The sequence below is a fragment of the Gymnoscopelus braueri genome (genome assembly GCF_963280865.1).
Source record: "Gymnoscopelus braueri genome assembly, chromosome: 15".
In the NCBI taxonomy this organism is placed as follows: Eukaryota; Metazoa; Chordata; class Actinopteri; order Myctophiformes; family Myctophidae; genus Gymnoscopelus; species Gymnoscopelus braueri.
In genome coordinates, this window is record NC_137620.1 from 48,917,044 (window position 1) to 48,941,166 (window position 24,123).

The 24,123-nt window shown below is 42.0% G+C and overlaps 2 protein-coding genes across 2 annotated transcripts in view; both read left to right on the plus strand.

The window, feature by feature from the left end:
- The window catches only part of LOC308102372 (uncharacterized protein), a 1,220,233-nt gene that overhangs the window by 1,045,456 nt on the left and 150,654 nt on the right, over window positions 1-24,123 (plus strand). The window lies entirely within an intron of this gene.
- On the plus strand, window positions 1,282-23,750 carry LOC308102375 (uncharacterized protein). Its single transcript, XM_080452061.1, has 5 exons — window positions 1,282-1,344; window positions 22,375-22,509; window positions 23,058-23,171; window positions 23,400-23,513; window positions 23,622-23,750. The coding sequence occupies exons 2-5, from the start codon at window positions 22,394-22,396 to the stop codon at window positions 23,626-23,628; spliced, it is 351 nt and encodes a 116-aa protein (XP_080308187.1). The 5' UTR covers window positions 1,282-1,344; window positions 22,375-22,393; the 3' UTR covers window positions 23,629-23,750.

Below are 24,123 nucleotides of genomic sequence, written 5' to 3' on the forward strand. Positions count from 1 at the left end.
CTTCAGTGCAGAGCCAGCACTGTGGAAACAACCTACTGTAAGTGATACCCTCTCTGTAGGTTTATATACATCAATAGGACCTCTCTGTAGGTTTATATACATCAATAGGACCTCTCTATAGGTTTATACACAGCAGTAGGACCTCTCTGTAGGTTTATATACATCAATAGGACCTCTCTGTAGGTTTATATACATCAATAGGACCTCACAGTAGGTTTATATACATCAGTAGGACCTCTCTGTAGGTTTATATACATCAGTAGGACCTCTCTATAGGTTTATATACATCAGTAGGACCTCTCTATAGGTTTATACACAGCAGTAGGACCTCTCTATAGGTTTATACACAGCAGTAGGACCTCTCTATAGGTTTATACACAGCAGTAGGACCTCTCTATAGGTTTATACACAGCAGTAGGACCTTACAGCAGGTTTATACACAGCAGTAGGACCTTGTAGCAGGTTTATGCAGAGCAGTCAGTAGGACCTTACAGCAGGTTTATACACAGCAGTAGGACCTTACAGCAGGTTTATACACAGCAGTAGGACCTTACAGCAGGTTTATACACAGCAGTAGGACCTTACAGCAGGTTTATACACAGCAGTAGGACCTTATAGCAGGTTTATATACAGCAGTAGGACCTTACAGCAGGTTTATACACAGCAGTAGGACCTTACAGCAGGTTTATACACAGCACTGCACCTGACTTTTGTTGTGACCAGTATACATCATTGAGGTGTAAGGTGCATCTACTCTATGACATACGTGCTAAAAAAGATGTCATACGAAAAAGGTGTGTGTGTGTGTGTGTGTGTGTGTGTGTGTGTGTGTGTGTGTGTGTGTGTGTGTGTGTGTGTGTGTGTGTGTGTGTGTGTGTGTGTGTGTGTGTGTGTGTGTGTGTGTGTGTGTGTGTGTGTGTGTGTGTGTGTGTGTGTGTGTGCGTGCGTGCGTGCGCGGTTGTCGTCAGGCAGAACAATATGTAACTTCTGCTTTGTGGTTATTACCAGAGCCATAGAGAGAGAAAGTTCCGACACGCTGCTATGGGCTGTAGTTCCAAACATTGGAACTTCCTCATTGAGACAGACAGAGCATTTCCTCATTTCATTCTTACAATGGGAGTCTATGCTAGTGTCGTCACTCTCACACTATATCACTCTGGTTATTACCCCTCACTTCCTGTCTGTCTCTCTCTCTATGCACTGAAACTCTACAGCCTCCATTTTGAAACACGGCACATACAGGAAGTGAACGTTGAGACTCCATCTTGAGACGGAACAGAGAAGGAGTGAGACGAGACGACGCTGATATGATACATCCTTCTAGTGTGCTGTGATACATGTAGAGTAAGTATCTTTATATATATTATGTTCTATAGACACAGATATGATACATCCTTCTAGTGTGGTGTGATAAATGTACAGTAAGTATCTTTATATATATTATGTTCTATAGACACAGATATGATACATCCTTCTAGTGTGCTGTGATAAATGTAGAGTAAGTATCTTTATACATATTATGTTCTTTAATAATTCCCTCTGTTCTGCTGGTATGAAGGTTATTGTTGCGTTAGAGTTTTGACACCAGGGTTGTTGGTCTGGTGACAAGGATGTTGTGACTTGTAGATCTGCTCATGTTGTCAGTTCAGTGACTTGTAGATCTGCTCATGTTGTCAGTTCAGTGACTTGTAGATCTGCTCATGTTGTCAGTTCAGTGACTTGTAGATCTGCGCATGCTGTCAGTTCAGTGACTTGCCATGTGGTCGGCCCGTTGTCATGGAAACGTGGTTGTGGTGGAGGAGTTAATTCCTGTCTATTCAGACAAAAACAGGAAACTGTTGCTAGTCTCTGGTTCACCATAAAGAGTTAAAACTCAGTTTTATCAACTACTGACTGGCTGATTATCTGGTTGACTGGCTGGCTGGCTGACTGACTGGCTGATTATCTGGCTGGCTGGCTGGCTGGCTGGCTGGCTGACTGACTGGCTGATTATCTGACTGGCTGGCTGGCTGACTGCCTGATTATCTGACTGGCTGATTATCTGACTGACTGGCTGGCTCACTATCTGGCTGGCTGACTGACTGACTGGCTGGCTGGCTGGCTGGCTGACTGGCTGGCTGGCTGGCTGGCTGATTATCTGGCTGGCTGGCTGGCAGATTATCTGACTGCCTGCTGGCTGGCTGACTGACTGACTGGCTGGCTGGCTGATTATCTAGCTGGCTGACTGACTGACTGGCTGGCTGGCTGGCTGGCTGATTATCTGGCTGGCTGATTAGCTGGCTGGCTGACTGGCTGACTGACTGACTGCTGACTATGAGATTCAATTCAAAGAGGCCTCACAGGTAGTTTGTGGTACTATCTGTGTAGGCCCTATAAAGAGAAGGTGCATTCGCCATCTGTTTTGAATAAGAGGTGTCATGTTTTGCAATTAATTAAACTTACATAAACTATTTATGTTATTAAGGCTTTGTGAGTTCCATTTAAAATAAAGTTTGACCATGACAGAGGCGCGCCGACTCAGTAGACCTTGAGGCCGAGGAGTCGCGCCCGAGCGCCTCAAGGCGCGAGTGCCCGCGGCGACCGGCCGATGGTCTGCTAGTCGACTCAGCGCCGTCCGAGTTATGTACCGATAAGCACAGAATCGTAAATAATATTGGTGGGGACTGCGTTTGCCCCACTGACTGTGTAATTAAACTTACATAGACTATTTCTGTTTTAAAGGTTTGTGATTTCTGTTTGACTGTGCAGGGCAGAGGCGTCAATTCTCTGAGTCATGGTAACCGCAGACCCTCGGATTTAAAATTATTTCCACTCTTTCTTAATTCCAGTTAAAGATGTGTTTACATTATATTTTATAACTAAGGGATAGGTGCTAAAAGGTTACAAGCTTGGAATCCAGTTAGCATATCTACAGTTCTGTTGTTCACACCTCCATTTTGGAAGACAATGAGCTCCCTGTTGATGGCCCAATTGCTGATGGCTCTTGGTATCAATGTGTCTTCATTAATATTCTCACTAACTCAACAATGAGATCTCCCACTCAACTATGTGGTTTGATGTAGGTGATCAACTCCATTGTTTAGTTTAGTGAGAATTTGTGAAGGGTTTCAGTTCTGTTGGGCAGTTTAAAAGTTTAAACCACCTGGATATTTTGTGCTAAGTCTTGTGATCCATTCTTTTTCATGGAATCTTCTCTGTCCAATTGTCCAGCGGTCATTGTATTCCAAGCCACATACCTTTATAGCCTCAATTCCATGTGTCATAAAGTGTTGAACAATTAACAAAAGGGTATCCTTTTCATTATTAATGGTATATTTATGTTGGCTTATTCTAATTGCTATGGAGTTGCTCGTCTCTCCTACATATTGTAATCCACATACTTGGCAAGTAATCAGATAAACACAATTTCTGGTGTTGTATGTGATGTTCTGTCTTAGGATAATTATATTTTTGTTTGTCCTGTTTTTAACAGTTTGTTTTGGGCTAAAGTAGTTAGGCCTTGTCCTAATTACCTGGTTCCATGGTTTCAATTTGCTGTGGACCAAGTGGTCTTTTAAGTTTTTGTTTCTCCTGTAGGCCGAGATTATGTTGAAGTTCTGTAAGAGGTCCCCTCCCCTGTTTTCAAAGTTTCTTTTGATGGCTCTGTTTGCCAGTAAACTTTGGCTAGAAAATGTGGTTACTAAAGCTAGTGTGGGTTTCTCATTTCTTATTTTCACTTCCTGGAACGTGTTGTATGCTTTCCTGAGAAATGTTCTTGTATATCCACGTTTCCTTAATGCTGTGAACAGAGTTTTGTAGGCTTTTTCAAAATCTGCTGCTTGTGTGCAGATTCTCTTGAAACGTAGGAGCTGTGACTTGACTATTCCTGCAAAACAATGGGTTGGGTGGAAGGAAGTTTTGTGGAGCAATGCATGTGTATCAGTCTCCTTAAAAAATACCCTTAAATCCAGTTTGCCGGTGGTATTGAAGTCTTTTCCTTTGAAGACTGTCACATCCAGGAAGTCAATATGTTCTTTGTTAGTTACATATTTCACTGTTATTGAGGCATGATGTGTGTTTAGGATTTGGATGAACTGCTCAAATTCCTCTGTGGAGTGCTCAAAAACTCCAAAAATATCATCTAGAAACCTGAAATAATGTGTGGGTTTGAATCTGCACTTTTTGAGTGCAGTTTCTTCCCACAAAGCCAAATAAATGTTGGCATAAGATGGTGCAAATTTCTTTCCCATGGCTGTTCCACTGATCTGAAGGAAGGTTTTCCCATCAAATGTGAAATCGTTTTTGGTCAAATTTAATTCTAGCAATTTTAATAGTTCTGCGTCTGGTCTTTGTCTGTCAGGGTACTTTATAAAGATATCTCTGATTGCCTTCAGCCCCGCCACTGTGTTTATATTGGTGTACAAACTGTCAACATCTATTGAAAACAAAATGGCCCCCTGAGGCACTGTGATGTTTTTTATTTTATCAATAAAGTCATATGTATCCTTAATGTAGCTTGGATGTTTTACAGATAGTGGGTTTAAGTAGAATTCAATAAATTCTGCTGTGGCATATGTTTCTGAGTTACAATCCGAAACAATTGGGCGACCAGGTGGAATTTCATAAGGAATAGTCCATGTACTAGGATCCTTGTGGATTTTGGGTAAAAGGTAGAGAATTCTAGCTCTTGGGGAATTTTCGCCCCGTAGGTACTTTTCTTGTTTCTGATCTATACATTTTTTCTTTCTTAATTCGGTGATGACACCCCCAACTTCTATTGCTGTTTGTTTAAAAATGGGTGCCTCCAACTCCACATAGTGATTTGAGTTATTCAACTGTCTTAAACCCTCAAAAACATATTGTTGTCTGTCCAAAATGACTATACGGCTCCCTTTGTCTGCAGGCTTAATCACAATGTCCTGGTTGTTAGCTAATGATCTAAGAGCTCTCACCTGATCTGTTGTGATGTTATTTTTTTCTCTCAGGTGTCCTGGTACATTTTGTACTGTGGCTCTGTCCATCTGGATCAATTGTTTTAGGTTGTCCGGTATTTTGTCCTCCTCTGGTTCCCAGTATGATGGAAGGTGGAAGCGCGGAATTTCCGTGTTGTTTCCAACTCCAAAATGTGTAGCTAATTTGAGTCTGCGATGGTATTTTGACACATCTATTCTCAAGCTTTGTGATTGTTGTTTGTAGATGTCCAGGGTGGGGACGAATGACAAACCTTTTTCCAAAAGTGTTTTCTGGTGTTCGTTTGGTCGGAAAAAATGAGACAGATTAATTATATCCGACTCCATAAGGCCCTGCCGGTTTGAGCTGTCGGGCCGTATTAGTTTAAAGAGTTGAGCCAGTGCTGTAGCATCAGTTTGGCTGTGTCTTCTTCCCAGTGGACGTTGTCTGATCCTGTTTTGAAGTGGGTTGCGGGCAATTTTGGGAGGTGGGGCTCTTTCTTTATTTCTTCATTTAGGCTTATCAGAATATTCTTCGGGTCAGTTCCTAGGCTTTCTGAGTAGTTGATTAGTGCTATGCGTCTGTCTGCGCAGGGGAATTGTTTTTTGGCTGTTGTGCGGAGTTTCTTCAAGGCTGTGTGGCTTGTTTTTCTAGTTCTTTGGTTCTTGTTGTTAATTCCCACCGAGATGATGAGGTGTGTGGCCGTCTCATTTTTCTCAGCCTTGCTCAGGACTGTTTCGGCCCATTCCAGGTTCATTCCAGAGTAGGATTCTATCTGGACTCTGTCATCTGTGATTGTCGGGATCCGAGACAGGTTGGAGTCTCCAATTATGATGATGTCTCGGTTTGGTACTAATCTCCATTTGTGTTTGGTTTCCTTATTTAAGCCTCTCCAGTGGCGTGGTTTTCTTGGTTCTGTCTCGTTGGTTTCTTCTCGTGCTGGGGCCTCCCTCTGTGTATTAGTGTCTTCGGTAGGTCCCTCTGGTATTGTCTGGTTCCCTTCACTGTTCCTCCTCTCCTGGGTTGTCCTCTGGGGTGTGTCTCTGGGTGGTGTAGTTTGCCCCCTGGTGGGATTATCCCTCTGTGGTTTGGGTGTGTTTCTTGGGTTCTGTTCTGTTCTGTTAGTGACCTTCTGTTTCCTTTGGTTTCCATTCGGTCCAATCTCTGCCCATGGCTCCTCGGGTGTTCTGCTGCTTGTTGTAGGCAGGTCTGGGAACTCTTCCTGTGTTAGTTCTACTGGGCCCTGTGTTGTTGCTGCTACGGTCCCCATTCCTCCAGTTGGGTCTTCTCTTGTTTCTACCGTGCCTGGGTTGCCTGTAGAGGGAAAGGAAGGAGGGGAGGACGGGGATGGGGGAGGACGGGGGACCTGTGGTGTGGGGTGTGTTGTGGTGTGTGCTTTTGTGCTATATAATTCTGTTACTGCTGTACGGGCTAAGCCCAGTGTCTTCTCTGTTAGGCGCCTTCCTAGATTTTTTCTTGCCCATTTAGTGGCAATGGAGAAGGCCCTGTCGTATTCCCGTGTTAAGCACTGGGATAGGTCCTTTTTTGTGTTTTCAATCAATGTGTTAAAGTGTTCTATTAATATTAACAAAGTGGTGTAAGACCAATTCTTTGCACTTCCTTGTAGTAGCAGTAAGGTTCTCTCTGTTGGTTTTGCTGGTTTTATAAAATCCATCAGTTCTTGTTCTTTTCTAGCAATACTCTCTGGGTATTTGTCTATGTTTACATTCTGTGAATGGTGTAGTGCAACAATCAAGTTGTTTATCCCTCTAATTGATTTGTGAAAATCATTGTTTCTCTCTCCATGTGGTGTGTGTATGTAGGTTTGTCTGTGCCTACCTACCTGGCTTACCTGGTTTGGTTCCATATCCCTCCTGGGATTGTGGTTGTTCCTGGTTTCTCCATCTGGTCTGGCTCTTTCCCGCCAGGCCTGTCCTTGTCCATGGGTCCGTCGGTTCATTCTCAAATGCATAAACGTTTTCGTACTGTTTATTGTACTTCATCAGATGCGATTCTCCGGGTGAGAATGAGTTCCTGTGTCTTCTTTCCTGTATTTATGTGTTTCTGTTGTGGGCGTGGCTTCTCTGTGGCCACTGTCCTCATTGGTTGGTGCTGTTGATGGCCCATCCTGCTGGGGCCCTTTGATGACTCATGTGCCTGTTTTAGGCCTGTTCATGTTCAGGCATGTTTCTCTGTTCCATATGTATGGTCTATTCTTTGTGTTGAATCTTTGTTTATATATATGTATAAACATGGTTAGGTTTTTAGGAAATGTTATAAACATTTTGCAAGCATGAATATACCTCCATGCTTGCAAATGTGCATAACTAAAGTTTGCTTTAGATGACTCCCCTCACAAAATCAGAGGTACTAGCTTGACTGACTGCTGACTATGAGATTCAATTCAAAGAGGCCTCACAGGTAGTTTGTGGTACTATCTGTGTAGGCCCTATAAAGAGAAGGTGCATTCGCCATCTGTTTTGAATAAGAGGTGTCATGTTTTGCAATTAATTAAACTTACATAAACTATTTATGTTATTAAGGCTTTGTGAGTTCCATTTAAAATAAAGTTTGACCATGACAGAGGCGCGCCGACTCAGTAGACCTTGAGGCCGAGGAGTCGCGCCCGAGCGCCTCAAGGCGCGAGTGCCCGCGGCGACCGGCCGATGGTCTGCTAGTCGACTCAGCGCCGTCCGAGTTATGTACCGATAAGCACAGAATCGTAAATAATATTGGTGGGGACTGCGTTTGCCCCACTGACTGTGTAATTAAACTTACATAGACTATTTCTGTTTTAAAGGTTTGTGATTTCTGTTTGACTGTGCAGGGCAGAGGCGTCAATTCTCTGAGTCATGGTAACCGCAGACCCTCGGATTTAAAATTATTTCCACTCTTTCTTAATTCCAGTTAAAGATGTGTTTACATTATATTTTATAACTAAGGGATAGGTGCTAAAAGGTTACAAGCTTGGAATCCAGTTAGCATATCTACAGTTCTGTTGTTCACACCTCCATTTTGGAAGACAATGAGCTCCCTGTTGATGGCCCAATTGCTGATGGCTCTTGGTATCAATGTGTCTTCATTAATATTCTCACTAACTCAACAATGAGATCTCCCACTCAACTATGTGGTTTGATGTAGGTGATCAACTCCATTGTTTAGTTTAGTGAGAATTTGTGAAGGGTTTCAGTTCTGTTGGGCAGTTTAAAAGTTTAAACCACCTGGATATTTTGTGCTAAGTCTTGTGATCCATTCTTTTTCATGGAATCTTCTCTGTCCAATTGTCCAGCGGTCATTGTATTCCAAGCCACATACCTTTATAGCCTCAATTCCATGTGTCATAAAGTGTTGAACAATTAACAAAAGGGTATCCTTTTCATTATTAATGGTATATTTATGTTGGCTTATTCTAATTGCTATGGAGTTGCTCGTCTCTCCTACATATTGTAATCCACATACTTGGCAAGTAATCAGATAAACACAATTTCTGGTGTTGTATGTGATGTTCTGTCTTAGGATAATTATATTTTTGTTTGTCCTGTTTTTAACAGTTTGTTTTGGGCTAAAGTAGTTAGGCCTTGTCCTAATTACCTGGTTCCATGGTTTCAATTTGCTGTGGACCAAGTGGTCTTTTAAGTTTTTGTTTCTCCTGTAGGCCGAGATTATGTTGAAGTTCTGTAAGAGGTCCCCTCCCCTGTTTTCAAAGTTTCTTTTGATGGCTCTGTTTGCCAGTAAACTTTGGCTAGAAAATGTGGTTACTAAAGCTAGTGTGGGTTTCTCATTTCTTATTTTCACTTCCTGGAACGTGTTGTATGCTTTCCTGAGAAATGTTCTTGTATATCCACGTTTCCTTAATGCTGTGAACAGAGTTTTGTAGGCTTTTTCAAAATCTGCTGCTTGTGTGCAGATTCTCTTGAAACGTAGGAGCTGTGACTTGACTATTCCTGCAAAACAATGGGTTGGGTGGAAGGAAGTTTTGTGGAGCAATGCATGTGTATCAGTCTCCTTAAAAAATACCCTTAAATCCAGTTTGCCGGTGGTATTGAAGTCTTTTCCTTTGAAGACTGTCACATCCAGGAAGTCAATATGTTCTTTGTTAGTTACATATTTCACTGTTATTGAGGCATGATGTGTGTTTAGGATTTGGATGAACTGCTCAAATTCCTCTGTGGAGTGCTCAAAAACTCCAAAAATATCATCTAGAAACCTGAAATAATGTGTGGGTTTGAATCTGCACTTTTTGAGTGCAGTTTCTTCCCACAAAGCCAAATAAATGTTGGCATAAGATGGTGCAAATTTCTTTCCCATGGCTGTTCCACTGATCTGAAGGAAGGTTTTCCCATCAAATGTGAAATCGTTTTTGGTCAAATTTAATTCTAGCAATTTTAATAGTTCTGCGTCTGGTCTTTGTCTGTCAGGGTACTTTATAAAGATATCTCTGATTGCCTTCAGCCCCGCCACTGTGTTTATATTGGTGTACAAACTGTCAACATCTATTGAAAACAAAATGGCCCCCTGAGGCACTGTGATGTTTTTTATTTTATCAATAAAGTCATATGTATCCTTAATGTAGCTTGGATGTTTTACAGATAGTGGGTTTAAGTAGAATTCAATAAATTCTGCTGTGGCATATGTTTCTGAGTTACAATCCGAAACAATTGGGCGACCAGGTGGAATTTCATAAGGAATAGTCCATGTACTAGGATCCTTGTGGATTTTGGGTAAAAGGTAGAGAATTCTAGCTCTTGGGGAATTTTCGCCCCGTAGGTACTTTTCTTGTTTCTGATCTATAAATTTTTTCTTTCTTAATTCGGTGATGACACCCCCAACTTCTATTGCTGTTTGTTTAAAAATGGGTGCCTCCAACTCCACATAGTGATTTGAGTTATTCAACTGTCTTAAACCCTCAAAAACATATTGTTGTCTGTCCAAAATGACTATACGGCTCCCTTTGTCTGCAGGCTTAATCACAATGTCCTGGTTGTTAGCTAATGATCTAAGAGCTCTCACCTGATCTGTTGTGATGTTATTTTTTTCTCTCAGGTGTCCTGGTACATTTTGTACTGTGGCTCTGTCCATCTGGATCAATTGTTTTAGGTTGTCCGGTATTTTGTCCTCCTCTGGTTCCCAGTATGATGGAAGGTGGAAGCGCGGAATTTCCGTGTTGTTTCCAACTCCAAAATGTGTAGCTAATTTGAGTCTGCGATGGTATTTTGACACATCTATTCTCAAGCTTTGTGATTGTTGTTTGTAGATGTCCAGGGTGGGGACGAATGACAAACCTTTTTCCAAAAGTGTTTTCTGGTGTTCGTTTGGTCGGAAAAAATGAGACAGATTAATTATATCCGACTCCATAAGGCCCTGCCGGTTTGAGCTGTCGGGCCGTATTAGTTTAAAGAGTTGAGCCAGTGCTGTAGCATCAGTTTGGCTGTGTCTTCTTCCCAGTGGACGTTGTCTGATCCTGTTTTGAAGTGGGTTGCGGGCAATTTTGGGAGGTGGGGCTCTTTCTTTATTTCTTCATTTAGGCTTATCAGAATATTCTTCGGGTCAGTTCCTAGGCTTTCTGAGTAGTTGATTAGTGCTATGCGTCTGTCTGCGCAGGGGAATTGTTTTTTGGCTGTTGTGCGGAGTTTCTTCAAGGCTGTGTGGCTTGTTTTTCTAGTTCTTTGGTTCTTGTTGTTAATTCCCACCGAGATGATGAGGTGTGTGGCCGTCTCATTTTTCTCAGCCTTGCTCAGGACTGTTTCGGCCCATTCCAGGTTCATTCCAGAGTAGGATTCTATCTGGACTCTGTCATCTGTGATTGTCGGGATCCGAGACAGGTTGGAGTCTCCAATTATGATGATGTCTCGGTTTGGTACTAATCTCCATTTGTGTTTGGTTTCCTTATTTAAGCCTCTCCAGTGGCGTGGTTTTCTTGGTTCTGTCTCGTTGGTTTCTTCTCGTGCTGGGGCCTCCCTCTGTGTATTAGTGTCTTCGGTAGGTCCCTCTGGTATTGTCTGGTTCCCTTCACTGTTCCTCCTCTCCTGGGTTGTCCTCTGGGGTGTGTCTCTGGGTGGTGTAGTTTGCCCCCTGGTGGGATTATCCCTCTGTGGTTTGGGTGTGTTTCTTGGGTTCTGTTCTGTTCTGTTAGTGACCTTCTGTTTCCTTTGGTTTCCATTCGGTCCAATCTCTGCCCATGGCTCCTCGGGTGTTCTGCTGCTTGTTGTAGGCAGGTCTGGGAACTCTTCCTGTGTTAGTTCTACTGGGCCCTGTGTTGTTGCTGCTACGGTCCCCATTCCTCCAGTTGGGTCTTCTCTTGTTTCTACCGTGCCTGGGTTGCCTGTAGAGGGAAAGGAAGGAGGGGAGGACGGGGATGGGGGAGGACGGGGGACCTGTGGTGTGGGGTGTGTTGTGGTGTGTGCTTTTGTGCTATATAATTCTGTTACTGCTGTACGGGCTAAGCCCAGTGTCTTCTCTGTTAGGCGCCTTCCTAGATTTTTTCTTGCCCATTTAGTGGCAATGGAGAAGGCCCTGTCGTATTCCCGTGTTAAGCACTGGGATAGGTCCTTTTTTGTGTTTTCAATCAATGTGTTAAAGTGTTCTATTAATATTAACAAAGTGGTGTAAGACCAATTCTTTGCACTTCCTTGTAGTAGCAGTAAGGTTCTCTCTGTTGGTTTTGCTGGTTTTATAAAATCCATCAGTTCTTGTTCTTTTCTAGCAATACTCTCTGGGTATTTGTCTATGTTTACATTCTGTGAATGGTGTAGTGCAACAATCAAGTTGTTTATCCCTCTAATTGATTTGTGAAAATCATTGTTTCTCTCTCCATGTGGTGTGTGTATGTAGGTTTGTCTGTGCCTACCTACCTGGCTTACCTGGTTTGGTTCCATATCCCTCCTGGGATTGTGGTTGTTCCTGGTTTCTCCATCTGGTCTGGCTCTTTCCCGCCAGGCCTGTCCTTGTCCATGGGTCCGTCGGTTCATTCTCAAATGCATAAACGTTTTCGTACTGTTTATTGTACTTCATCAGATGCGATTCTCCGGGTGAGAATGAGTTCCTGTGTCTTCTTTCCTGTATTTATGTGTTTCTGTTGTGGGCGTGGCTTCTCTGTGGCCACTGTCCTCATTGGTTGGTGCTGTTGATGGCCCATCCTGCTGGGGCCCTTTGATGACTCATGTGCCTGTTTTAGGCCTGTTCATGTTCAGGCATGTTTCTCTGTTCCATATGTATGGTCTATTCTTTGTGTTGAATCTTTGTTTATATATATGTATAAACATGGTTAGGTTTTTAGGAAATGTTATAAACATTTTGCAAGCATGAATATACCTCCATGCTTGCAAATGTGCATAACTAAAGTTTGCTTTAGATGACTCCCCTCACAAAATCAGAGGTACTAGCTTGACTGACTGCTGACTATGAGATTCAATTCAAAGAGGCCTCACAGGTAGTTTGTGGTACTATCTGTGTAGGCCCTATAAAGAGAAGGTGCATTCGCCATCTGTTTTGAATAAGAGGTGTCATGTTTTGCAATTAATTAAACTTACATAAACTATTTATGTTATTAAGGCTTTGTGAGTTCCATTTAAAATAAAGTTTGACCATGACAGAGGCGCGCCGACTCAGTAGACCTTGAGGCCGAGGAGTCGCGCCCGAGCGCCTCAAGGCGCGAGTGCCCGCGGCGACCGGCCGATGGTCTGCTAGTCGACTCAGCGCCGTCCGAGTTATGTACCGATAAGCACAGAATCGTAAATAATATTGGTGGGGACTGCGTTTGCCCCACTGACTGTGTAATTAAACTTACATAGACTATTTCTGTTTTAAAGGTTTGTGATTTCTGTTTGACTGTGCAGGGCAGAGGCGTCAATTCTCTGAGTCATGGTAACCGCAGACCCTCGGATTTAAAATTATTTCCACTCTTTCTTAATTCCAGTTAAAGATGTGTTTACATTATATTTTATAACTAAGGGATAGGTGCTAAAAGGTTACAAGCTTGGAATCCAGTTAGCATATCTACAGTTCTGTTGTTCACACCTCCATTTTGGAAGACAATGAGCTCCCTGTTGATGGCCCAATTGCTGATGGCTCTTGGTATCAATGTGTCTTCATTAATATTCTCACTAACTCAACAATGAGATCTCCCACTCAACTATGTGGTTTGATGTAGGTGATCAACTCCATTGTTTAGTTTAGTGAGAATTTGTGAAGGGTTTCAGTTCTGTTGGGCAGTTTAAAAGTTTAAACCACCTGGATATTTTGTGCTAAGTCTTGTGATCCATTCTTTTTCATGGAATCTTCTCTGTCCAATTGTCCAGCGGTCATTGTATTCCAAGCCACATACCTTTATAGCCTCAATTCCATGTGTCATAAAGTGTTGAACAATTAACAAATGGGTATCCTTTTCATTATTAATGGTATATTTATGTTGGCTTATTCTAATTGCTATGGAGTTGCTCGTCTCTCCTACATATTGTAATCCACATACTTGGCAAGTAATCAGATAAACACAATTTCTGGTGTTGTATGTGATGTTCTGTCTTAGGATAATTATATTTTTGTTTGTCCTGTTTTTAACAGTTTGTTTTGGGCTAAAGTAGTTAGGCCTTGTCCTAATTACCTGGTTCCATGGTTTCAATTTGCTGTGGACCAAGTGGTCTTTTAAGTTTTTGTTTCTCCTGTAGGCCGAGATTATGTTGAAGTTCTGTAAGAGGTCCCCTCCCCTGTTTTCAAAGTTTCTTTTGATGGCTCTGTTTGCCAGTAAACTTTGGCTAGAAAATGTGGTTACTAAAGCTAGTGTGGGTTTCTCATTTCTTATTTTCACTTCCTGGAACGTGTTGTATGCTTTCCTGAGAAATGTTCTTGTATATCCACGTTTCCTTAATGCTGTGAACAGAGTTTTGTAGGCTTTTTCAAAATCTGCTGCTTGTGTGCAGATTCTCTTGAAACGTAGGAGCTGTGACTTGACTATTCCTGCAAAACAATGGGTTGGGTGGAAGGAAGTTTTGTGGAGCAATGCATGTGTATCAGTCTCCTTAAAAAATACCCTTAAATCCAGTTTGCCGGTGGTATTGAAGTCTTTTCCTTTGAAGACTGTCACATCCAGGAAGTCAATATGTTCTTTGTTAGTTACATATTTCACTGTTATTGAGGCATGATGTGTGTTTAGGATTTGGATGAACTGCTCAAATTCCTCTGTGGAGTGCTCAAAAACTCCAAAAATATCATCTAGAAACCTGAAATAATGTGTGGGTTTGAATCTGCACTTTTTGAGTGCAGTTTCTTCCCACAAAGCCAAATAAATGTTGGCATAAGATGGTGCAAATTTCTTTCCCATGGCTGTTCCACTGATCTGAAGGAAGGTTTTCCCATCAAATGTGAAATCGTTTTTGGTCAAATTTAATTCTAGCAATTTTAATAGTTCTGCGTCTGGTCTTTGTCTGTCAGGGTACTTTATAAAGATATCTCTGATTGCCTTCAGCCCCGCCACTGTGTTTATATTGGTGTACAAACTGTCAACATCTATTGAAAACAAAATGGCCCCCTGAGGCACTGTGATGTTTTTTATTTTATCAATAAAGTCATATGTATCCTTAATGTAGCTTGGATGTTTTACAGATAGTGGGTTTAAGTAGAATTCAATAAATTCTGCTGTGGCATATGTTTCTGAGTTACAATCCGAAACAATTGGGCGACCAGGTGGAATTTCATAAGGAATAGTCCATGTACTAGGATCCTTGTGGATTTTGGGTAAAAGGTAGAGAATTCTAGCTCTTGGGGAATTTTCGCCCCGTAGGTACTTTTCTTGTTTCTGATCTATAAATTTTTTCTTTCTTAATTCGGTGATGACACCCCCAACTTCTATTGCTGTTTGTTTAAAAATGGGTGCCTCCAACTCCACATAGTGATTTGAGTTATTCAACTGTCTTAAACCCTCAAAAACATATTGTTGTCTGTCCAAAATGACTATACGGCTCCCTTTGTCTGCAGGCTTAATCACAATGTCCTGGTTGTTAGCTAATGATCTAAGAGCTCTCACCTGATCTGTTGTGATGTTATTTTTTTCTCTCAGGTGTCCTGGTACATTTTGTACTGTGGCTCTGTCCATCTGGATCAATTGTTTTAGGTTGTCCGGTATTTTGTCCTCCTCTGGTTCCCAGTATGATGGAAGGTGGAAGCGCGGAATTTCCGTGTTGTTTCCAACTCCAAAATGTGTAGCTAATTTGAGTCTGCGATGGTATTTTGACACATCTATTCTCAAGCTTTGTGATTGTTGTTTGTAGATGTCCAGGGTGGGGACGAATGACAAACCTTTTTCCAAAAGTGTTTTCTGGTGTTCGTTTGGTCGGAAAAAATGAGACAGATTAATTATATCCGACTCCATAAGGCCCTGCCGGTTTGAGCTGTCGGGCCGTATTAGTTTAAAGAGTTGAGCCAGTGCTGTAGCATCAGTTTGGCTGTGTCTTCTTCCCAGTGGACGTTGTCTGATCCTGTTTTGAAGTGGGTTGCGGGCAATTTTGGGAGGTGGGGCTCTTTCTTTATTTCTTCATTTAGGCTTATCAGAATATTCTTCGGGTCAGTTCCTAGGCTTTCTGAGTAGTTGATTAGTGCTATGCGTCTGTCTGCGCAGGGGAATTGTTTTTTGGCTGTTGTGCGGAGTTTCTTCAAGGCTGTGTGGCTTGTTTTTCTAGTTCTTTGGTTCTTGTTGTTAATTCCCACCGAGATGATGAGGTGTGTGGCCGTCTCATTTTTCTCAGCCTTGCTCAGGACTGTTTCGGCCCATTCCAGGTTCATTCCAGAGTAGGATTCTATCTGGACTCTGTCATCTGTGATTGTCGGGATCCGAGACAGGTTGGAGTCTCCAATTATGATGATGTCTCGGTTTGGTACTAATCTCCATTTGTGTTTGGTTTCCTTATTTAAGCCTCTCCAGTGGCGTGGTTTTCTTGGTTCTGTCTCGTTGGTTTCTTCTCGTGCTGGGGCCTCCCTCTGTGTATTAGTGTCTTCGGTAGGTCCCTCTGGTATTGTCTGGTTCCCTTCACTGTTCCTCCTCTCCTGGGTTGTCCTCTGGGGTGTGTCTCTGGGTGGTGTAGTTTGCCCCCTGGTGGGATTATCCCTCTGTGGTTTGGGTGTGTTTCTTGGGTTCTGTTCTGTTCTGTTAGTGACCTTCTGTTTCCTTTGGTTTCCATTCGGTCCAATCTCTGCCCATGGCTCCTCGGGTGTTCTGCTGCTTGTTGTAGGCAGGTCTGGGAACTCTTCCTGTGTTAGTTCTACTGGGCCCTGTGTTGTTGCTGCTACGGTCCCCATTCCTCCAGTTGGGTCTTCTCTTGTTTCTACCGTGCCTGGGTTGCCTGTAGAGGGAAAGGAAGGAGGGGAGGACGGGGATGGGGGAGGACGGGGGACCTGTGGTGTGGGGTGTGTTGTGGTGTGTGCTTTTGTGCTATATAATTCTGTTACTGCTGTACGGGCTAAGCCCAGTGTCTTCTCTGTTAGGCGCCTTCCTAGATTTTTTCTTGCCCATTTAGTGGCAATGGAGAAGGCCCTGTCGTATTCCCGTGTTAAGCACTGGGATAGGTCCTTTTTTGTGTTTTCAATCAATGTGTTAAAGTGTTCTATTAATATTAACAAAGTGGTGTAAGACCAATTCTTTGCACTTCCTTGTAGTAGCAGTAAGGTTCTCTCTGTTGGTTTTGCTGGTTTTATAAAATCCATCAGTTCTTGTTCTTTTCTAGCAATACTCTCTGGGTATTTGTCTATGTTTACATTCTGTGAATGGTGTAGTGCAACAATCAAGTTGTTTATCCCTCTAATTGATTTGTGAAAATCATTGTTTCTCTCTCCATGTGGTGTGTGTATGTAGGTTTGTCTGTGCCTACCTACCTGGCTTACCTGGTTTGGTTCCATATCCCTCCTGGGATTGTGGTTGTTCCTGGTTTCTCCATCTGGTCTGGCTCTTTCCCGCCAGGCCTGTCCTTGTCCATGGGTCCGTCGGTTCATTCTCAAATGCATAAACGTTTTCGTACTGTTTATTGTACTTCATCAGATGCGATTCTCCGGGTGAGAATGAGTTCCTGTGTCTTCTTTCCTGTATTTATGTGTTTCTGTTGTGGGCGTGGCTTCTCTGTGGCCACTGTCCTCATTGGTTGGTGCTGTTGATGGCCCATCCTGCTGGGGCCCTTTGATGACTCATGTGCCTGTTTTAGGCCTGTTCATGTTCAGGCATGTTTCTCTGTTCCATATGTATGGTCTATTCTTTGTGTTGAATCTTTGTTTATATATATGTATAAACATGGTTAGGTTTTTAGGAAATGTTATAAACATTTTGCAAGCATGAATATACCTCCATGCTTGCAAATGTGCATAACTAAAGTTTGCTTTAGATGACTCCCCTCACAAAATCAGAGGTACTAGCTTGACTGACTGCTGACTATGAGATTCAATTCAAAGAGGCCTCACAGGTAGTTTGTGGTACTATCTGTGTAGGCCCTATAAAGAGAAGGTGCATTCGCCATCTGTTTTGAATAAGAGGTGTCATGTTTTGCAATTAATTAAACTTACATAAACTATTTATGTTATTAAGGCTTTGTGAGTTCCATTTAAAATAAAGTTTGACCATGACAGAGGCGCGCCGACTCAGTAGACCTTGAGGCCGAGGAGTCGCGCCCGAGCGCCTCAAGGCGCGAGTGCCCGCGGCGACCGGCCGATGGTCTGCTAGTCGACTCAGCGCCGTCCGAGTTATGTACCGATAAGCACAGAATCGTAAATAATATTGGTGGGGACTGCGTTTGCCCCACTGACTGTGTAATTAAACTTACATAGACTATTTCTGTTTTAAAGGTTTGTGATTTCTGTTTGACTGTGCAGGGCAGAGGCGTCAATTCTCTGAGTCATGGTAACCGCAGACCCTCGGATTTAAAATTATTTCCACTCTTTCTTAATTCCAGTTAAAGATGTGTTTACATTATATTTTATAACTAAGGGATAGGTGCTAAAAGGTTACAAGCTTGGAATCCAGTTAGCATATCTACAGTTCTGTTGTTCACACCTCCATTTTGGAAGACAATGAGCTCCCTGTTGATGGCCCAATTGCTGATGGCTCTTGGTATCAATGTGTCTTCATTAATATTCTCACTAACTCAACAATGAGATCTCCCACTCAACTATGTGGTTTGATGTAGGTGATCAACTCCATTGTTTAGTTTAGTGAGAATTTGTGAAGGGTTTCAGTTCTGTTGGGCAGTTTAAAAGTTTAAACCACCTGGATATTTTGTGCTAAGTCTTGTGATCCATTCTTTTTCATGGAATCTTCTCTGTCCAATTGTCCAGCGGTCATTGTATTCCAAGCCACATACCTTTATAGCCTCAATTCCATGTGTCATAAAGTGTTGAACAATTAACAAATGGGTATCCTTTTCATTATTAATGGTATATTTATGTTGGCTTATTCTAATTGCTATGGAGTTGCTCGTCTCTCCTACATATTGTAATCCACATACTTGGCAAGTAATCAGATAAACACAATTTCTGGTGTTGTATGTGATGTTCTGTCTTAGGATAATTATATTTTTGTTTGTCCTGTTTTTAACAGTTTGTTTTGGGCTAAAGTAGTTAGGCCTTGTCCTAATTACCTGGTTCCATGGTTTCAATTTGCTGTGGACCAAGTGGTCTTTTAAGTTTTTGTTTCTCCTGTAGGCCGAGATTATGTTGAAGTTCTGTAAGAGGTCCCCTCCCCTGTTTTCAAAGTTTCTTTTGATGGCTCTGTTTGCCAGTAAACTTTGGCTAGAAAATGTGGTTACTAAAGCTAGTGTGGGTTTCTCATTTCTTATTTTCACTTCCTGGAACGTGTTGTATGCTTTCCTGAGAAATGTTCTTGTATATCCACGTTTCCTTAATGCTGTGAACAGAGTTTTGTAGGCTTTTTCAAAATCTGCTGCTTGTGTGCAGATTCTCTTGAAACGTAGGAGCTGTGACTTGACTATTCCTGCAAAACAATGGGTTGGGTGGAAGGAAGTTTTGTGGAGCAATGCATGTGTATCAGTCTCCTTAAAAAATACCCTTAAATCCAGTTTGCCGGTGGTATTGAAGTCTTTTCCTTTGAAGACTGTCACATCCAGGAAGTCAATATGTTCTTTGTTAGTTACATATTTCACTGTTATTGAGGCATGATGTGTGTTTAGGATTTGGATGAACTGCTCAAATTCCTCTGTGGAGTGCTCAAAAACTCCAAAAATATCATCTAGAAACCTGAAATAATGTGTGGGTTTGAATCTGCACTTTTTGAGTGCAGTTTCTTCCCACAAAGCCAAATAAATGTTGGCATAAGATGGTGCAAATTTCTTTCCCATGGCTGTTCCACTGATCTGAAGGAAGGTTTTCCCATCAAATGTGAAATCGTTTTTGGTCAAATTTAATTCTAGCAATTTTAATAGTTCTGCGTCTGGTCTTTGTCTGTCAGGGTACTTTATAAAGATATCTCTGATTGCCTTCAGCCCCGCCACTGTGTTTATATTGGTGTACAAACTGTCAACATCTATTGAAAACAAAATGGCCCCCTGAGGCACTGTGATGTTTTTTATTTTATCAATAAAGTCATATGTATCCTTAATGTAGCTTGGATGTTTTACAGATAGTGGGTTTAAGTAGAATTCAATAAATTCTGCTGTGGCATATGTTTCTGAGTTACAATCCGAAACAATTGGGCGACCAGGTGGAATTTCATAAGGAATAGTCCATGTACTAGGATCCTTGTGGATTTTGGGTAAAAGGTAGAGAATTCTAGCTCTTGGGGAATTTTCGCCCCGTAGGTACTTTTCTTGTTTCTGATCTATAAATTTTTTCTTTCTTAATTCGGTGATGACACCCCCAACTTCTATTGCTGTTTGTTTAAAAATGGGTGCCTCCAACTCCACATAGTGATTTGAGTTATTCAACTGTCTTAAACCCTCAAAAACATATTGTTGTCTGTCCAAAATGACTATACGGCTCCCTTTGTCTGCAGGCTTAATCACAATGTCCTGGTTGTTAGCTAATGATCTAAGAGCTCTCACCTGATCTGTTGTGATGTTATTTTTTTCTCTCAGGTGTCCTGGTACATTTTGTACTGTGGCTCTGTCCATCTGGATCAATTGTTTTAGGTTGTCCGGTATTTTGTCCTCCTCTGGTTCCCAGTATGATGGAAGGTGGAAGCGCGGAATTTCCGTGTTGTTTCCAACTCCAAAATGTGTAGCTAATTTGAGTCTGCGATGGTATTTTGACACATCTATTCTCAAGCTTTGTGATTGTTGTTTGTAGATGTCCAGGGTGGGGACGAATGACAAACCTTTTTCCAAAAGTGTTTTCTGGTGTTCGTTTGGTCGGAAAAAATGGTTTGGACTTGGTCCAGTTTATTTCTAAGAGCAGAACATTTAATCAGCTCTGTGTGTCACAATAAACTGTAAACAAGATGTTTTTACATTATGTTAATAATACATAGTGTTGCAGATCTACAAGCTCACAGTGAGCTTGTAGATCTGCTATAATCTAAGCTCAACACTGTTGTATGAAGGAGCATATTGAACATTACTGTCTGTCTGTCTGTCTGTCTGTCTGTGTCTGACTGGCTGTGGAGTGGCATAAGTGTTTGTGACTTGTAGATCTGCTCATGCTGTCAGTTCAGTGACTTGCCATGTGTTCGGCCTGTTGTCATGGAAACATGTGGTTATGGTGGAGGAGTTACTTCCTGTCTCAGGAAAAAAAACAGGAAACTGATGCTAGCCTCTGATTCACCATAAAGAGTTAAAAAGTTTTATCAACTGTCTGGCATGTGCGTGTGTGTGTGTGTGTGTGTGTGTGTGTGTGTGTGTGTGTGTGTGTGTGTGTGTGTGTGTGTGTGTGTGTGTGTGTGTGTGTGTGTGTGTGTGTGTGTGTGTGTGTGTGTGTGTGTGTGTCAGCCAATCAACGCTTGTGAGCTTGTAGATCTGCTCTTTTCTGGCTGATGTCCCCCTCAGAATAGAGATGCTGGGGTTCAAATGGTTAATGTGAAATAATAAAAGGTCCTTTCACACAAAGATATGGTGGACCCCCTTGAGTGGTTGTGTTGATGTTGTGTTGATGTTGTGTAGTTGTGTTGATGTTGTGCAGTTGTGTAGTTGTGTTGATGTTGTGTTGATGTTGTGTAGTTGTGTGTTGATGTTGTGTAGTTGTGTGGTTGTGTTGTGTTGATGTTGTGTAGTTGTGTTGTATTTGTGTGTTGATGTTGTGTTGATGTTGAGTAGTAGCAGATCTACAAGCTCTCAGTGAGCTTGTAGATCTGTTATATTCTAGGCTCCATGGTATGAAGGAGCATACAGCTGTGAAAGTGTTGGTTTGTGTTGTTGTGGTTAGCCTAGCCGTTAGCTCACACTGCATTGACTGGATAGAGGAGGGGAGCAGATCTACAAGCTCACAACATGTCACGCTGCAACACGTTGAGAGCTTGTAGATCGGCAACACCGGCCCACAGCCAGTATGAATCATCTGTGTTGACACAAGTTGATGAGGCTAAGACAGGGGGAGGAGTTAAGGTGGCAGACAGCTGTGTGTGTGTGTGTGTGTGTGTGTGTGTGTGTGTGTGTGTGTGTGTGTGTGTGTGTGTGTGTGTGTGTGTGTGTGTGTGTGTGTGTGTGTGTGTGTGTGTGTGTGTGTGTGTGTGTGTGTGTGTGTGTGTGTGAGGAAGTGGTGTAGGAACAGTGTGTTCAGACAGAAAGCACAGCTCCGTTCTGTTTTGTTTTGCAATGTCAGATCAAAGCTTAAATATTAATGTAGGATAAAGATGAATAATAATATATGTTCTGTTTCTCTCACTTTGTCTCTGCCTCGGGTGAGTGGCATCGCAACAGTACATTGTGTGTGTGTGTGTGTGTGTGTGTGTGTGTTCAGTGACAGGAGCTGTCAGCTTGTCTCACTGACTGACTGGCTGATTTGATGTTACATCGCTTTTTTTTTATTTTTATGGCAAAACTATCAGATCTACAAGGTCACATCATGTCACAATGCAACACATTAATACCGTGTAGATCTGCTAATTATTGATTTAGCTCTGTGTCGTACTAGAAGTATAGGAAGCACTTTAAATACTTAATTCATCAAGATTAGTCAGTCTGTCTGTCTTTGTTTCTTCATGGAATAATTACAACATCACGATGTGACCCGTTGTGAACTTGTAGATCTGCTGTTTTCACAATTTTTTTTGTGACACATGGAGATCAGAGGTTTGTGTCTGACAGCAGCGTTATGCAACTTAGAGCAAGAAGTCTGGTTGCAACAGGTCCTAGTGCCCCCCCTCGCCCATGTTGTAACAGTGTGGTAAAGCTGATTTCATAGCTGTGGGCATACGTTACCTTAATTTAATTTAACGTGTGTGTGTGTGTGTGTGTGTGTGTGTGTGTGTGTGTGTTTGTGCAATATTTCCTGTTTTCTGATCTATTTCATTGACTGTAACCCTGACAGGTTTAATAAAGACCTAAAGATGAGTGAGTGTGTGGAGAGAGAGGAGGAGGGACCTGACAAACATCACATCCACAGACCAGAGTCTCCAACAGTGAAGAGTGACAGGACTAAAGAACCTGGACCTCCACACACACAGTATGTCTCTGTAATGTTTATCTATAGATTATAAGTTACAGTTTGTGAATGAAGTGGTACAAATCACAATGTGATGTTCAGTGGTGAAGCTGCTCTATACAGACTGACTGTCTGCATGTTATTGTCAGTGTTGTATTGGTGATTTTGTTAGTGGTGGGACGCTATTTTAAAGACGTCACACGCACGTCGCTTAACACCTACACTACAGGTCACACAATGGACCATTGATATGCATCTAGGCTCATTCCTATGTTAATTCATGTTGGTGTGACACCCGGCAGTCGGAAGCCTTTGTAAACTTTGTTGAGGTTGTTTTAAATCGATGCGTGTGTGTGTGCGTGGCGTGCTCCTGCTCAAAAAAGTGGTTGTATGGCATGTTACCGTGTCCCATGAACAATGCATCCCTTGTTATTGTTGCAGCAATGTCGAGGAGTTGAAACCCCAAAAACTCTGTTATACTTTCATAATGTGATGTGACAATAAATAATCTTGAAAAAACTGACCTTTTCATTTACATAATAACTGTATAAACATTTGTATGATTCTAGAAGTGTTCACCACAGACCAGAGTCTCCAACATCCAGCTGTGTGTCTCTGAAGAGTGACTGGTCTAAAGGAAACCCTCCTGAGTTCAGTGATGAACCTGGACCTCCAGATACAAAGTATGTGAATCCTCTTATATGCAATAGACTTTAGCTCTAGTTTTAAGCAGCATGTTTAACTGATGATCTTACAGAGGAAAAAACTTCACTATCCACAATACTAAAGCGAAATATCCGGTAACATTTACGTATCTGATTGGTGTATCTGGTTGGTGGAGCTCACGTTGCATTAATAAACTGTCTTCTTCAATCACATGCTAATTGAATATATATTTTTTCTGATTCCAGAAGTGTTCACCACAGACCAGAGTCTCCAACACCCAGCTGTGTGTCTATGAAGAGTGACTGGTCTAAAGGACAAAATCCTAACTTCAGTAATGAACATGGCCCTCCACACACAAAGTATGTGAATCCTCCTATACAATAAACACCAGGCATGTACACATACAGATCAAAGGGGGTTTAAGTCCCTTCCCTTTTACCCTTCTGTAAATAGTGCTTTCTCTACAGACCATGAATGCAGCATTTACTATGGTGAAAGAACCCCACCCCCCCCCCCACATGTCCACTCACCGAGCCCAATCGCACAGAGTCGCAGACACAATGAGAGGTCCATCTTAATTTAAGGTATTACATCTGAAAACTGACTCAATATATGCAACTGCTAATTTCACTTTGAAAGTTAAAGGGCAAGACCACTTTGGTAGAGGTTTGGGTTGTGTTTTTACCTTGCCATGATGTAACTCCAAAGGTGGACAAGAAATTAAAAATAATTGCTCCATTGATTAGCACCTAAACAAACGCAAACAAAGTTGATTCAGACAATATAGAACATCACCAAACCCAGTACTGTTTTTTTTTTTTATATAAAAATGTTAACTTCCTGTTGATTTTACTATTTTTATTAAGAAGAAAACCCGGACTGGATTCACGGATCCGGATCCGGATCCGGATCCGGATCCGGATCTTCAAATAGTAAAATCAGCAGGAAGTTAACATTTTTATTTAAAAA

What these genes read in the sequence shown, in the direction of transcription:
- LOC308102375 (XM_080452061.1), top strand. Translation starts at nt 22,394, where the DNA reads ATGAGTGAGTGTGTGGAGAGAGAGGAGGAGGGACCTGACAAACATCAC. An exon ending in CCTGGACCTCCACACACACA is followed by an intron (nt 22,510 to 23,057) that starts GTATGTCTCTGT and finishes GTATGATTCTAG; the next exon opens with AAGTGTTCACCACAGACCAG. An exon ending in CCTGGACCTCCAGATACAAA is followed by an intron (nt 23,172 to 23,399) that starts GTATGTGAATCC and finishes TTCTGATTCCAG; the next exon opens with AAGTGTTCACCACAGACCAG.